Genomic DNA, 16,720 nt, shown 5'->3' on the forward strand with positions numbered 1-16,720 from the left:
CCATTGTCCAAATTATTCAAATAATATATTACTATTACCAAAGACTATAGAATAACACAAGACATGTCACTCGTATTGTTTTGAATGGGAGAAAGTGTAACGCGCACTGTTGCCAACTATTTTCAAAGGAAAAGTAGCTAAAGCCTGCCCAAAAAGTCGCTAGGTGACGTCATGCGTAAATTAGCATATTCGTGACGTCATCACGTCGGTTGAATTCTGCCTGTTTTCTCTCCTATTCCATGCTCACATACTGTATTTTAATACAATATAATATAATATAATATAGCCTTTAAATATAAAGCCTATATATATATATATATATATATATATATATATATATATATATATATATATATATATATATATATATTTTTTTTTTTTTGTCCGGCAACAGAACGCGTATATTTGTAAATTACTGAATGTGCTGCTGCTCCTCGCAGCCACTCGATGAACAGAGTAGACGCCAAGAGAGATGTGACGGCAGCGGGAAAGCAAGACCTCGCGCTCACCGGACAGTGCTGGTGACATTAGAAAAGTTACTGAGGTTTGTCCAAAAAGTCGCTAGATTTGTCGCTAGGCGCTTTTTTGAAAAATAGTTGCTAAAGGGGTCTGAAAAGTCGCTGTTTATGGCGCGCAGTATGGCGGAATAAGTCCCGCCTTCAAAATAAGAGTCAATCGCCGACTGGTAAAGTCATCGCGTCACTGCAGCGGCCGTTAGAAGCATAGACATTTATTATATGTAAATGGTTAGAAGCACTGGTTTCTATGGAAACAGTCAGACGCGCGCCTCCGAAATGAGACGCGCATTTAAGTCTGCGCATGCGCATTAGCTTGATCCAGCCTAAAAAATAGTTTTTTTGTGATGATTCGAGCGTTTGGGAAAAAAAAATTATGAGACAGTTGTTGTCAGAATTCATTGGTGATTTCAAATATGAAATTTAATCGAAAAGCTTGGCAAACAGCTTTGGAGAATTTGATGTTTCCCATGGATGTCCAGGATGCCCAAGAGGCGTTTCAAAGATGGCCGCCGAGTGAAATGACTTGTCTTAAAGGGACTTTGCTATCCACTTGTTAAGTCGTGACGGAAGGAACGCCGTTTCCGGGTCCAACCCTCTACTCGTTTCACTTGAGAATGCCATCGACGTCCGTTTATGAGCGCTATTTATTCATATTAAACATCAATCATTTTAAAAAGTTAAACATTTGAAATATTTGTATGGAGATAAAGGTTATAATTATATATATTTTTGTAGTATTACACCACATCGTGTGTGTATATTAGCACCATTTGTTGTTTTCTTGTGGTATGAGATGGAGCGTTTGGACCCGGAAGCGCTGCCGCGTGATGTCAGACTTAACAACCGAATTACTTCTCATTTGGTGATGAACATAGCCTACTTCTTTTCTTTCTTTTTTTAAGATGAAACACAAGCAGGGTTTTAATAGGGTTCCACTATTACTTTTTCCCCGGGGGATGATGGTGATAAAATCCAGACTTAAATTGAAGTCATATCAGAATATTTTAAAATAAAGATCTTATAATATCTTATAATAGAGACTCTTTTGACTTTGGGTGGGCCAGTACAACATCATGTTAAATAAATGCCCAGATAATATCAGTAGCCACTTTGCAGCACTTTGGCATCATACCAACGAGTTTTGTACAGACAAGCACATAATATATATATATATATATATATATATATATATATATATATTTTTTTTTTTTTTTTTTTTTTTTTTTTTTTTTTTCTGCACAATTTGTACAAAGCTTTTGTTTTGTTAAAACTGCTGTTCTTCAACACCAAAGGACAAATATGTGTTAGTTTGTTGACTTTGTCTGCCTAGCTGACCGATCATTTATTTTCTATTTATAAACTATTGTTTGCAATAAGGTGACACATACTTTAAGTAAACTTTTTTTCCTTTTTTTTTTTCTTCCCCCACTTCTCTGGAAATGGGGTAATATATGCACACATGCTTATTAGATATCATCCTTTATCCTACAGTATGAAATTAGCCAATTTGTCAGGTTAATGAAGCCAACAGAGTGAAGAATATGAGACATCTGACCGTTATTTTTTGGAGTTGTTCTTTTTTTGTTTGTCTTTCTTTGTAGACACGATCATGGTGAACAGTGGAAGAAATGTCATTACTTAAAAATTAGTTTCCCCCTGCTGTCAATTAGCACCTATGCTGTCAGAGTACCGCCTTATGAAACTAAGAGTAGCACTACTGTGCAGTTTCTGAGTAATTTCTTATCAAACTTTTCTGTCAGGTGTTTCTGTTTACGAAAGTCTTCCTGGACTAATTCTGTCATGATCTCAAACGATCCGAGGACTTTGCCATCAAACCGCACAGGAACCCTTGTAAGAGGCATGAGCTGTTTGCCAGATTGGAAACTCAAGGGATGAGTCACTTTTGGACATTTAAACTGCTGCCCGTGGAGAAACACCTGCTGGTGAAATACATGTGTTGTCAAGTGCAATATGTGACTGTTTAATGGTTTGGAGAGAGGGATGGTTCCATCCGAATTACATGGAAGAAGCTACTGAGGGTGCAGGCAATTATTTTGCCTGGATGCACCCTACTTGTCAGAACCAGGGGTAAAAAGAGGACAAGAAAATGCCAGCATAAATGAAAGTAAAGAAATGAAAGATAAATACCTGTGTGATACAGAGTACATATTTTCCTCTGTATAATTGGGTGATGCCAAAAGTTAATAATGTGTATCCTATCTCAGTGACCTTAAACATCCAGGATATAGTGAGCTGTCATAATCCAGACATGGACTGTCAACCACCACTTTAACGCCAGGAAATTGTTTGCCAGTGCAGATTGAATGCAGACCAACAATTTTGTATCCATCAAATGTAAGAATGTATCAACTACATAATACTGGCATAAAATTGTCTGCTACTGAGATGTTTTCCTATTCTCAGATAGGAAAGAACCCTTTCAAGATCAACATTTGACTGAAAAACAAACGAGTCGATAATAAGTGTAATGCGCCAATTCTGAAATTTGAATTTGTTATTATTGTTAAATTTGAATTAATTATAATAACTATAATAATACCCAATGTGTTACAGAGGGCATCTCAGCACGTTCTCACAACAGCGAGATTGAAGAAACAAATGTACATTTAAAGGGATAGTTCAACCAAAAATGAAAATTCTGCCATCATTTACTCACCCTCAAGTTTTCCAAACCTGTATGAATTCCTTTTTTTCTGCTGAACACAAAAGAAGATATTTTGAGTTTAGCGAGACGACCAGAGACAACATTATTGGATTACATCATGTGTCATTCACGGTGAGAAAACTTCATAGTACAGTGAGTAACAGTACTACTAAACTAAAGTTAGGTTGTTGCTGTTTGCCTGCCATTCTTGCTGTGTCTGCACAGCGCACGATATCTGCGCAGTGGTATGCAAACACACTTTGTCTGTCAGGGAACACATGCTATCATATTATTCGGACCGAATGCAATGATTGAACGAACATTTTATGGTCCTACGCCTTCCACAGACAATGTATTTTTATAAAAAAATAAAAGTGATTAGTGATTGCTTTCAGGATATGCAGAGACTTTCAACCAACATAACAAAAAATGTTTCTGTAGAGAATCACTTATTGCACCTTTAACTGTTGTTGTTTTTTCCCCTAAATATTATAGATTTATTGTACGTATATTAGCCTATCACATGAGCAAGAGTTTGCTGTTGTTCAGTCGTACACACAATAAGTTAATATCGAATAACTTACATTTTAGACACAATATTGCCTTTTTTTTTCTATTGTCGCTCCGCCAACGATAATAGCTTCAAGCAGCAGAATCGTATTTTGTTTCTAAACGAATCAGTGTGTTTGAATGAAACGTTTCAGTGAATGATTCAAGGCTGATTCATAAATAAAAAGTCACTTGTTTCATTACTGAATGATTGAGCGTTTTTAAACGAATCAGTTGAATGAATGATTTACTCATAACACGATCACTTGTCGCCATCTACTGGCATAACCGTAAGCTGCAGAGAGAGTTGCTGAAAAAATCCACATCATTAATACACAGCAGAATGATACAGTGCCCGTACTGTTAATCAATACTATATGTACCTTCATTTCCTACCTAATTAAATTTTTGAGACCGAATCTAAAGCCTGATATATTCTTTTGTCAATATTTGACTACAGTGCAAATTGTCTCTCCAGTGACATTGCCCTGTTGTAGAACATTTGTTTCACCTTCTGAAATTATCAGTTAGTTCAACACAGTCAAATTTTCTATATATCATTATGATCAAAACTTGTAGGCTAATTGCTTTAATGAGATTATTGTTTCTGCCTAAATGAATACATGATATTAGCTAACCACATGATTTGTATTGTCTTAGAACTGTACATTTTTGACATATGGACATTACTTACAGTCACCTTCGATAACAGATTTTTTCTGTAAAGCTGATTTGAAACTATATTGTGAAAAGCGCCATACAAATAAATGTAAATTGAAATGAATTGAATTATCTTTGCTTTTCCTCGACCCTAGCTCTGAAAGCAATAATCAAAATGATATGCAACACTTGCCAGGAAATCAATACAAACTCATTCTCCCCTTGTTTTACGGATGTGGCAGTAAAAGTCAAAAAGTTATTATTATTATTTTTTGCAGCAGCAGAATAAGAAAATACACTTTTGAGCAGTAATTGACACCCAAAGGATGTGAGTTTAGCATCCATCAAAATGCATAATAACTCTGCTGTTGTTTTTAATCATCCATAAAATGTATATAACAGAGACCTACTGGATCAGTCATTACAGGGGTGCTTTATAGGGATGAATGAGCATTTGGCGGGAGGTAGCATTTCCTACCTAGAGTGATGTCTATACCCGCTTTACCCAACCCACTGAGCTTGAACTTTTACTCCTCCATATGTTGCTGCAGTATTTTCAGAGGTACAACCAATGCACAGTCAGCCCACTCTACCATTCCACATCCTGTCAATATGAATGACAACATCTTCACTTGTCACCCTGACACTCCTGCACTAAACACATAGCTTTACGACTGCCTAGCTATTCATCAAGCTGTCCATGAAGAGAACATCAATCTTCAATGCATGGCTCACTCACGCTGCATGCTGTGAAGTGAATGTTTCCAGGAGGTCACTTTAGGCTGAGGAGATCCCAGTTTCATCCTTGTAAAGACACGGAATTCATGTGATGGATGAATTTGAACGATTCACATCAAAGATCATGGTGTTACTCGACACCAACAGAACTACAAAATGCAAGTCTGATTTTGTGGTTTATGAACTTAAACAATGTTAAGATGTTATCTTTAAACTCAAAGCAGGGGCTGCAAAATCTAGATGTGTATAATGTGTATGCGGAAGTTACACAACATTGAACATGAAACATCTAGGATAAACTTTTCCTCCACCTTTTACACTTGACCGTCACTAAATCAAATTTCAACACATTAATTGACCGTCTCTGCTATATTTTTTGACGAGTCGTCCAACATCAACATTTGTGATGAATTATTCCATCAAAACAGTTATTTATATATATATATATATATATATATATATATATATATATATATATATATATATATATATAGCCTAGTTCAAGTTGTACAACATGTACGTTCTTCTGATATAACAAATTAATTCTGGTTTAAATGGGGAAAAATCAGAGGACAAGCTTCTGTAAGGTGTCAGATCATCACACCTTTAGCACATTTAGTCATTTATATAATTAAAAAACATATTCTTTTTTCGTTTTTGAATCCACATGCTTTATAAAATGATACTAGGTTTCATATAATACTGCTAAAACAATGGTCAAATGTAAAAATAAACTATTAAAATTCACAAGAATTTGAAAATCTTAGTGACTTTTATCATGTTTACAAGTATAGGTTTTTCAATTTATTATATAGGCCTAAGATCTTTGTGTCATCCAATATCCCAAGTAAATGATTTACAGGCTAACTGGTGCTGATGTTCACTTTAGTGACCCATAATGCTTTTCCTCTAGCCACGTCACACCGACGAATTTGTGCCGAACAGAGCCGAAGCGAAGCCGAACTACGACGAAGATGAGACGAAATTAGCCGAAGCTTTATCAAACGTGAGCAGAACCGTCCGCTATGAGACCTGCAGGAAGAGCTCAGCCATCACGATAGTATATAAGCAAAATAATTCAAAAAGGATTATAATGTCTTAATATGTTTTAAAACGGCTCATGTCAGTAGGTATGTACAGCTATCGGTGACAATGCATGCAGTGTCACGCTAACAGTCTTGCTATGGTAGCAGTGGCATCTGCTCCACATCATTGCGTATAATCGCAGTGTGTAGTTTTAATGGTTCGCTTTTAATTAAAGTCTAATAAACCCGTATTATAAGATGTGTGATTTTGGTGAGTGCATAGAACAATCTGCTGATGTTATGTGATAACAAGCTGTCAGCAAACGTGCTAATGTTATTATTAGCCTAGCACAGTGCTGCAGATGTCATGAGTCTACATTGAGTTGAATATAATAGAATTTATAGGAGAGTCTAAATGTTTATATATCAATTATTTTAATCTCTACTTTGTATATTACATTCTATTTTGTCAGCATAAAACATGGGAGTTGGGATAATGGAGTATTATTTATGCACTGAATGATTAGTTTTCTCTTGTTCTTCCAGGTGTCCACTGAGCTTCCTGTAAGATGTCTATGGTCCTGTTTGCCTCTGTGGTGAGAGTGAGGGATGGTCTACCTCTCTCGGCCTCCACGGACTATGAACAGGATAAAGGGCTTCAGGAGACCAAGAAACATCTCAAGGGTCTGTCCAAAAAACTCAGCCAGTTTCCTGATCGCTGCTCACTTAGATCTGGCCTATACAACATCAAGTGAGTTATCAATGCAGTGGCATTGTTGAGGGTGTTTGTGAACTTTGTTACACCATTCCACATGTCTTCAGTGTGAAAACAAACTGGTGTTTGCAGAGCACTACACTGGAAATGCATTTATACTTAAAGGGTTAGTTCACCCAAAAATGAAAATTTTGTCATTAATTACTCACCCTCATGTCGTTCCAAACTAGGGTTGCAAAGGGGCATAACGTTTCTGGTAAATTTCCGGAAACCTTCCACGGGAACTTAACCTGGGGAATTTTGGAAATATTCCAATTTGAAAACTTAACAGGAATTTACGGGAATTAATTGGAAATTTTGGGAAATTTATATAAATGTATAATATTTATATAAAATGTATCATATACAAACATAAATATAAACATTTTGTTTGGTCATAACATGAAATAACAGTTATTTGTTTTTCGCATTCAATTAATTTTTATTGCAGCAATTGTTATTTCAGTGTCACATGATCCTCCAGAAATCATTCTAAAATGCTGATTTGATACTCAGTTATTATCAATGTTGGAAACAGTTGTGCTGCTTAATATTTTTTTGGAACCTGTAATATTTTTTTTCAGGATTCATTGATGAATAAAAATTTAAAAAGAACATAATTTATTCAAAATAGAAAACTTCTCTAATCTTTTCTAACAATATCACTTTAATATCACTTTTTATCAATTTCACACATAATTGCTGAGTAAAAGTATTCATTTCTTTCCAAAAAAAAGAAAAAAATTACTGACCCCACAATTTTGAACTGTTGTGTTTATTGCTAATTTTAGCAATAAATTTGAAAACTTGTTAAATTTGAATTCATCATAGAATCCTGAAAAAAAGTATCAAAGGTTATAAAAAAATTAAGCAGCACAACTGTTTCCAACATTGATAATTGAGTATCAAATCAGCATATTACAATGATTTCTGAAGGATCATGTGACACTGAAGACTGGAGAAATGAGGCTGAAAATCCAGCTTTGCATTACAGAAATAAATTATATTTTAATGTATTTTAAAATAGAAAACCATTATTTTAAAGTGTAGTTATATTTCACAATATTACTGTCTTTTTGATCAAATGTGCATGTTATGGACTGGGGGAATGCACAGTGCATGCAGGGGGTGTGCCCTCAATAGCCCTGCAGTAAGTAGTGTGCTGTGTGAATGTCAGGGTAAAAATTCAACTGAAATTGCATTAAATCTGGTTGTTTTAACCAAAATTATGCAGTAAGATGCTTTTTTCCAACTACATTTAAGTACCCTGTTATGGGCTAACCTGCAATTCTGCAAATTCCCTGTTTATTCCCATTAATTCCCATATATTCCTGTTAATTCCCATGGAAAGTTTCCAGCTTTGAAAATTCCCGGAATTTTGCAACCCTATTCCAAACCCATAAGACTTTCGTTCATCTTCGGAACACAAATGAAGATCTTTTTGATGAAATTTGAGAGCTTTCTGTTCCTCCATAGACAGCTACACAACTTTGACGCTTAAAAAGTTAATAAAGAGATCGTTAAACTAATCCATATGAATTGAGTGGTTTAGTCCAAATTTTCTGAAAAGATACGATCACTTTATATGATGGACAGATTTAATTTAGGCTTTTATTCACATATAAACATTCATCAACTCACATATCCCTTGTGGTAAACAAGTTCAATCATGTTTGCTTGATGTCTGAGAACCAATGAGGTTCATTCTCATGTGTTACTCAGCACGTTTGAGCTTCCGCAAGAGGTTTGTTCTCGTGCATCAAGCAGGTTCGGTTGAGCTTCCAATGTTTATATGTGAATATAAGTCTAAATTCAGTCTGTTCATCATATAAAGCGATTGAGTCTCTTCAGAAAATTTGGACTAAACCACTTCAATTCATATGGATTAGTTTTACGATCTCTTTATGAACTCTTTTAATCATCAAAGTGGTAGTTGCGTAGCTGTCTATAGAGGGACAGAAAGCTCTCAGATTTCATCAAAAAAATCTTCTTTTGTGTTCTGAAGATGAACGAAAGTCTTACGGGTTTGGAATGACATGGGGGTGAGTAATTAATGACAAAATTTTCATTTTTGGGTGAACAAAAACTTTTTTGCCGTTTGGTCTGCTGTCCTTATACAACCAATTTATACATTTTGAACCATGTTTTTGTAACCACGCATTATAATACCAGGTGTAACGGTCTTGCTCGCTCAATTTCCGGGATATTGTATGTAATTTGGGGGCATCAGGGAGCTGCTATCAATATGCGGGAGACTTGTGGACCTTCTGGGATTGGTGGGAGGTCTGTGTTGTGTGACAGTTCCTCTATATTTATTTTTGTGCTTAGTTTTCTCACAATTTTTCATACACTGTGCTACACCGAAAGTTGCGGTGGCCACTGAGGCTAAATGCGGAAATGATTGTACATGCGTCCATTACAATTGAATTTGATGTGAAAGCATTTTGATACAGTTGCACCTAAAAGAATAGATCACCCAAAAATAAACATTCTATCATCATTTACTCACCCTCACTCCCTTCTTTTCCATACAATGAAAGCATATAGTGACCATGGGCTGTCCAGCTCCAAAAATAACAAAAGCACAGTAAACATGTTCCACTCATGCATCCGTTTTGGATCTTGACAGGTTGTGGTCACTATCCGTACCATTCTTCAAAATATCTCCTTTTGTGTTCTGTGGAAGAAGTCATACACATTTGGAATGCCATTAGAGTGACTAAATGATGACAGATTTTTCATCTGGTGACCATCCCTTTAATTAAAACATCCCAGCCAAAACAAATGACAGAGTGGGGTGGAGTGCTCTGATTGCCAACTGTTCTGATGTAAAAAGTTCCCCTTCAGCAAGGTCTAATTCAGATGCATTGCTCTGAGGGACCCAGGGGTGACCATTTCATAGCCTGGCTGCTATTCATCATTCCAAACATCACAAGCAGGTAGAAGCGATTCATCTCTTTCTCTCTCTCTCTGGAGTGACTCAATGGATCGTTTCATCTCTCAAACAGACGTTAACATGGAGAGACACATTGACAAAGTTTCTTCTTTCCTGAGGCGAGTTACTAAACTGTTCATATCCAGAGCAGGTGTAAAACAGAGGGTGAAGGGTGATTTTTATTCACTTTGGTTGTTGGATTCTAATGTCCTTGGAATGGACTTTTAAGTCCATTGAATGACCTTCCCTACTCTATCTGTGACAGATGTCATGTTTTCACACGTGGTTGACGCCCAGCACTGTCAATGTCATGTATGTCACAACATAATTTGTCCTTAACTTAACTGAAATGAAATTGACTTTTAAAGTGTGACTTAAACTTTTACATATCTTGCATATCTTCCATAGTTTTACAAGCTCTCTCGGAGTTGGGTACATGATGGTTTGCACAGAAAACTATCCTAATGTCCTGGCCTTCAGCTTCCTGGATGAGCTTCAGAGAGAGTTCATTGTCACGTATGACACCAAAAGGATCAACAGCGCTTTGAGGCCTTTCTCTTTTATTGAGTTTGGTGAGTTTCTAGAGGGGGTTGGGACAGGTTTGTGACAGAAATCTGTTTTTGCAGAAGGGGACTATCATTTTTATATATATTTCAGTATATATTTCATTTTTTTAAAATATACATCACTGTACTGTTCAAAGGTTTGTGGTTCGTTAAATGTTTTTAAACAAAGTCTCTTATGCTTACTAAGGCTGCATTTATTTGATCAAAAATATAGTAAAAATGTTAATATTGTGAAATATTATTATTATAATTTAAAGAAAAACCTATTTCTATTTTAATATTTTTAATGTAATGTATTCCTGTGATGGCAAAGCTGAATTTACAGCATCATTACTACAGTCTTCAGCGTCACATGATCCTTCAGAAATCATTTTAATATGAATAATTTCTTATTATTATCACAGCTGAAAACAGTTGTGCTGCTTAATATTTTTGTGGAAACTGCAATATATTATTTTCAGGATTCTTTCATGAATAAGAAGTGTTACAAGAACAATATTTAAATAAAAGTACAAATTGTTTGTAACATTATAAACATCACTTTTAATCAATTTAATGCATCGCTGCTGAAAAAAAGAAAAAAACTAACTGACCCCAACCTTTTGAACAATTTTATATATATATATATATATATATATATATATATATATATATATATATATATATATATATATATATATATATATTTAATCATTACTCAAAATTGTATCAAATGTGTATCTTCAACTACATGATGTTTTATGAACAACCAACGAGTCATTAATGATACGGTTTTAAATTACCTGAACCTTAAGTACACACAACTTGCTTCATTTTGAGATGGACATCACTCAAAGTAATAATAACTTTTTGAGTGAGCGAGTTAGATGTTAAGTAACCGTTCTAAATTGTGTTTCCCGAAAGCCTAAGTAGATCATAGAAACCCTTGGCAGTAATGGTGTCTACGATCTGTTTAGGCTAACAACGCTTTTGGGAAATGCATCCCTAATGGATTTGTCAGGCTGATTCAAACCAATAACTCCTGTGTTTGGGAGTTGTTGTTGTTTTTTTAAGAATTAAAAGAGTCTGCCTAGTGCCTATAGGAGTCAGGACAACTCAATAGAAAGACTTTTTTGCCATTATTTGTTGTTGACCCTCTAATTATCGCATTCAGTTTTTATTCAACACTGAAAACTGTTTGTAGTAATTAGTTCCACTTAAATTAGTTCTACATGGGCAGTTTCACCAACCTTGAGCATTAGTTGAGTCTCTGAAGAGCATTATACGCATGGTGAGTTTGAGTAAACATTAGAGGAGTTGCATCTTATATGGAACATTTAAATGTAGTCACTTATGAGGCTCCGTTTTGGCTAGAAATCTTTGAATTTATCTAAATAAATATAAACGCATCCTGAAGACTTTCCATTTAATGTGATTTGAAATGAACTGAAGCCATTTGTAGCATATAGACCATGTTGTGATTGAAGCATTTATTTACTCTGCTGTTTCTATTGTTTTGACAGATAATTTCATTCGGAAAACCAAGCAACGTTACAATAGCCCACGTTCCCTCTCCACCAAGATTAATCTGGCTGACATGCAGACTGAGATCAAGCTCCGGCCTCCTTATCAGCTCTCCGCGGAGGACATTGGATCAATCAACGGTTTCTCACAACACAAGCAGTCTAAATATAAAGGCATAGGTAGAGAACACACTGTGAACACAACTTGTAAACATCCCTTTGCTCTCAAGAAGTAGAACTTTTTGAAAGACCTTGAGCACATATGTACTCTGAACAGCCTATCGTCGTGGCAGAAAGTTTGGCACGACAGGTTTCCTTCAGCAAAACCTAGTTACTTTGCTACTGTTTGACATGGATTTTCTGCTTGATTTATTCCTGCAGCTCCTAATCAAATGTTGGAGGCCGTCACCCTGTCGGGTATCGTCGCCTGCATCCTAAGTGTCCTATGCGGCGCTCTTAATTTGCTGCGGGGTGTCCACGCAATAGAAAGCGTATTGCAGGTACGTTAAATTATACACTAATAGTAATGCTGCCACTTTATTTTGGGCTTTGTTTCTTTTATTGATTCACACATTGGACTAAACATTACTTGTAAATGTATAAGTGCCATTGTAATATAATAAATCATACCTAATGGATAGTAACAGTACTCTTGAATAATTTGTCAGACTTTGCACTTAAATGTGATTTTCCTCTACAATAAACAGAACAGTTTTGCTTGGCTTTTTATATTGCACTGTTAACTTAGCCCTCAAGTCCTGACTACCTCTCTTTTTAATTCATTCTCTATTTTAGCACATGGCTTCCTGTTGTAATTTGTTCACTCTTTAACACAGCACCCTGTCTTTGCTCTTTTTCTGCTCCATCTGCAGAACGAGGATGAAGACTTTAATTACGTAATTGCTTTTTTCCTCGGAACCGCTGCCTGTTTGTATCAGGTAAGTGACGGCAGTCAGACCGTGAGTTACTGTCGGCCTGCCAGGCTTCATTTCCTCCGCTCTCTGTCTTGGTCTGACCAACCAATGCTAATATATCACACTTTTCCTCACTGTCGTGTAAAGGCGTAATCTGGAAAATTGGAGAAACATTGCCTTTTTACTAGCATCAAACAAAAGCAGCTGGTATTGTAGATGTTTTTTATTAGTAGTGGATTTTCAAAACCCTCAATCTGAAATGTCTTGTATAGTTTCTTTGTTAATTGCTCTGACAATTCTATTTTCGCCATGAAAATAGCCTTGTTGCCGACATGGCATAAATAAATTATTGAAAAAATAATTGCTCGTTTCTCAGTTAAAAAATATGAAAACATCCCTAAAACAAAATACATTTTAGTTGAGAAACAAAACTGATATTACGATATTAAGACTTGTTTTTCAAAAAAATTCTTAATACTTTTTTTTCCTAAATAATATATATATATATTTTTTAAAGAAATTAATACGTTCAGCAAGGACATGACAAAAAAGTGACAACTAAGGCATTTGTATTGTTACAATAAATGTAATTCAAACTTTCTATTCTTTGGAAAATCCTGAAAAAAATGTATCACCGTTTCCACAAAAATATTAAGCAGCACAACTGTTTTTAACATTGATAATAATAAGAAGAGCACCAAATCACCTTATTAGAATGATTTCTAAAGGATCATGTGACACTGAAGACTGGAGTAATGATGCTGAAAATTCAGCTTTGACATCACAGTATAAATTATATATTAAAATAGAAAACAGTTAATTTAAATCATAATAATATTTCACAATATTATGGTTTGTACTGTAGTTTTGATCAAATAAATGCAGCCTTGATGAGCATAAGAGACTTCTTTCAGAAACATTAAAAATCGTACTAACCCCATGGCTTTGAATAGTAGGGCATAAACCTTACTACCTTCTCTTATATTTATTCTTAAAGGGTTAGTTCACCCAAAAATGAAAATTCTGTCATTACTCACTCACCCTCATGTCATTCCACACCCTTAACACCTTCGTTAATCTTCAGAACAAAAATTAAGATATTTTTCATAAAATGTGAGGCCTCCATTGACCACAAGATAATTAACACTTTCAGATGCCCAGAAAGCTACTAAAGACATATTTAAAACAGTTCATGTGACTACAGTGGTTCAACCTTAATTCAACCTGAATTTGCTTATTCCTGCTTAAAAATGTTTTCCTCTTGTTTCTTTTTCTATATGTAGTGTTATTTGTTCGTCTACTTCTCAGTTTGGAGGAACATCAAATCATTCCTGGCCTTTGCTATGATCTGCCTATGTAACATGTATCTGTATGAACTGCGTAACATGTGGCAGATCCTCTTTCACGTGACGGTGGGTGCGTTCATCACTCTGCAGATACACCTGAGAAGACCGCAGGGCAAAGCACCCGACTACAACGTTTGACCCCCTTGAACTCTTTTAAGACTGCAGAACATAGCCCAGCATTTCAACTATGAACCTGTTTGCACCAAATCTGAGGACAAAATAACTAATTGTTTTGATATTGCTCAAGAAACACTTCCTGCTGTTTCACATCCAATTGAGATCACAGATGGGAATCTGCTGTTTTGGTTAAAGCAAAAGTTCATAACAGTGACTTCATCAGTGCGCAATATTAGATTCATGCATGAAATATTAAAGCAAATTGCTAGCAGGTAATTCAGATGTGCACAATTAATATATTTTCCGATAGGGAAGTGTTGTAGTTATTTTTTGTTTTAATTGACTTCAGTGTTTAAAGAAACAGCTCACCCAAAAATGAAAATTCTGTTGAAGAACGTGCCTGAACTCCATACAATGAATGTGGATGGTTACCAGGGTCTGTCAAAGATAAAACACAAACAAACAATAAAAGCATCAAACTACTATAAAATAAAATCGCAAAATCATTTGCATATTTTGCGATAAATGTAATATGTTGTTTCTATATACACAATGAAAATCTTTATATATATCATTTTATATTCATTTTTAATTAGTCATTTGCTATGTTTCATGGGATTGTAGTTCTTTTACTCATTTAAGCTGTTAAAGGGATAGTTCACCCAAAAATTAAAATTCTGTCATTATTTGTCATTAAATGTTGTTCCAAACTTTCGTTCATCTTCAGATCAAAGTTTAACTGTGAAGAAAAGCCTAAATTGAAAAATTTTGAAATGTAAAAGTTTGTTGCGTAGCTGTCTATTGAGGGATAGAAAGCTCTCAGATTTTATCAAAAAGATTTTCATTTGCGTTCCGAAGATGAACGAAAGTCTTAGGGTTTGGAGCGACATGAGGGTGAGTAAATAATGACAGAATTTAAATTTTTGGGTGAACTAACCCTTTAAGTGCACAGTATTGTAATTCTTTTTGTCCAAATTTCAAATAGTTTTTTGCTCCACATATAAAAGTTTGTAATGTTGTGATTCGCCTCGTAGTTGGTCGGTTTGGTTCATGTATAGCTCTTTAATGAAGGCTTTTTAAAATCACTATGTGAAACATACTTAAGGAACCAAGGCCTCTGAAAAAGTGGGCATTGTTGCACTCTAGCTTCATGTGAGAAACAGACCAAAATGTAAGTTATTATTCAATAAAAATCTTGCTTGACAGTTGTGGTTATTATTCATGTTTTATTGTATGGTAAAAAGCTGCTTAGACATTTCAGCCAAACATCTCCTTTTGTGTTCCACCGAATAAAGAAATGATTACGAATTTTCATTTTGGGTGAACTATACCTTTAAGTTGTCATTTTAGTATTCTTTTAGACATTGTACAATTGTTTCTCTCTTTTGATTGTAAAAGCCAACTCATATGCAAGACTTTTTATAGCTGCCTATATATATGAAATGTAATTTCCACACGCATTTTTATTTTGTCATATAGTCTAATTTGAGTGTCACTGTGTTTGTGATCATTAGTCAGACGTCACTGCCCTGAAAGCATAATCAGATGTGTTATTTGTCAATCAAGTCTATGCTGCCTGCAGGTGTGCTTCCTGCAAATGAATGTGTTTGGCTAAGAGGGAAATGGAATCACACTAATATACAGACTCCGTTGTTTTCCCTCAGTGTTTGCTGCCTTTTGTCAACGGGTCTGTTCAGTGACCATGTTGAGTGGTACGACTGAGTTATGTTTTATTCTGTTTCTATTCACCTGGCTTGTTTTGCATCCTGTTTTCATTGTGCAAATGATAGGTTGTATGGATGATTGACAGATTAAGGGTCAAGGGGTTTCAGAAATCCTCAGAAGATGTACATGAATTTCTTTTTCTTTTCCCCCAAGTGTCAGTGATCAAAGATTGCGTCTGCGTCTTTGCTTTGCAAAGACAGCAACACATCAAGTACCTCAATGCTCTCTCTCTCCAGCAGGAGTGCATTGTCCTTTGGCCTAATGTGTGTTTGTACTCAAAGGAAAAGCCCTGTCCTGAAACCATCAGTAAAAACCTTGAATTTGTATGAATATGCTTGCCTCTTGTGTTTTATTTTAATGCACTTTACACATTTATGAAAATTAACAACTTGAGCAGGGATATGCTGTCACTAGGATTACTTTTTTTTTCTTCTTTCACATTAAAGTTTGTAATGATGTGATTCACCTCATAGCTGTTTGGCTTGGTTCGTGGCTTATAACCAAAATCCCTTTCAAGTAAAGTCTGTTCACTCGATGGCCATATTTGCAACGCCTCCATCCGGGCATCCAAGTCTGTTTGAATGGAGGAATCCTGAAATCTCAAAAACTGCTTGGCGAACTCACAATTAAATAACATGTTTCAAATCAGCAACAAAATCTGATATGAACTGTACCATAAATGCTGTTTCTTATGCTCACATAGCTT

The 16,720-nt window shown here is 35.3% G+C and overlaps 1 protein-coding gene across 3 annotated transcripts; it reads left to right on the forward strand.

Annotated features, from left to right (window-relative positions):
* Positions 1 to 6,017: 6,017 nt before the first annotated feature.
* On the forward strand, positions 6,018 to 15,494 carry sec22a (SEC22 homolog A, vesicle trafficking protein). 3 transcript variants are annotated; one of them, XM_048193540.1, is made up of 8 exons: positions 6,018 to 6,136; positions 6,702 to 6,906; positions 9,886 to 9,963; positions 10,253 to 10,416; positions 11,913 to 12,092; positions 12,294 to 12,412; positions 12,785 to 12,850; positions 14,110 to 15,494. In XM_048193540.1, the coding sequence occupies exons 2-8, from the start codon at positions 6,725 to 6,727 to the stop codon at positions 14,308 to 14,310; spliced, it is 990 nt and encodes a 329-aa protein (XP_048049497.1). In that variant the 5' UTR covers positions 6,018 to 6,136; positions 6,702 to 6,724; the 3' UTR covers positions 14,311 to 15,494. The 3 variants fall into 3 exon arrangements, with proteins under 3 accessions (XP_048049497.1, XP_048049496.1, XP_048049498.1); XM_048193539.1 differs by having other exon boundaries at positions 6,054 to 6,260; XM_048193541.1 differs by lacking the exon at positions 9,886 to 9,963 and having other exon boundaries at positions 6,060 to 6,260.
* Positions 15,495 to 16,720: the final 1,226 nt, after the last annotated feature.

The sequence above is a fragment of the Megalobrama amblycephala genome, linkage group LG6 (genome assembly GCF_018812025.1).
Source record: "Megalobrama amblycephala isolate DHTTF-2021 linkage group LG6, ASM1881202v1, whole genome shotgun sequence".
In the NCBI taxonomy this organism is placed as follows: domain Eukaryota; kingdom Metazoa; phylum Chordata; class Actinopteri; order Cypriniformes; family Xenocyprididae; genus Megalobrama; species Megalobrama amblycephala.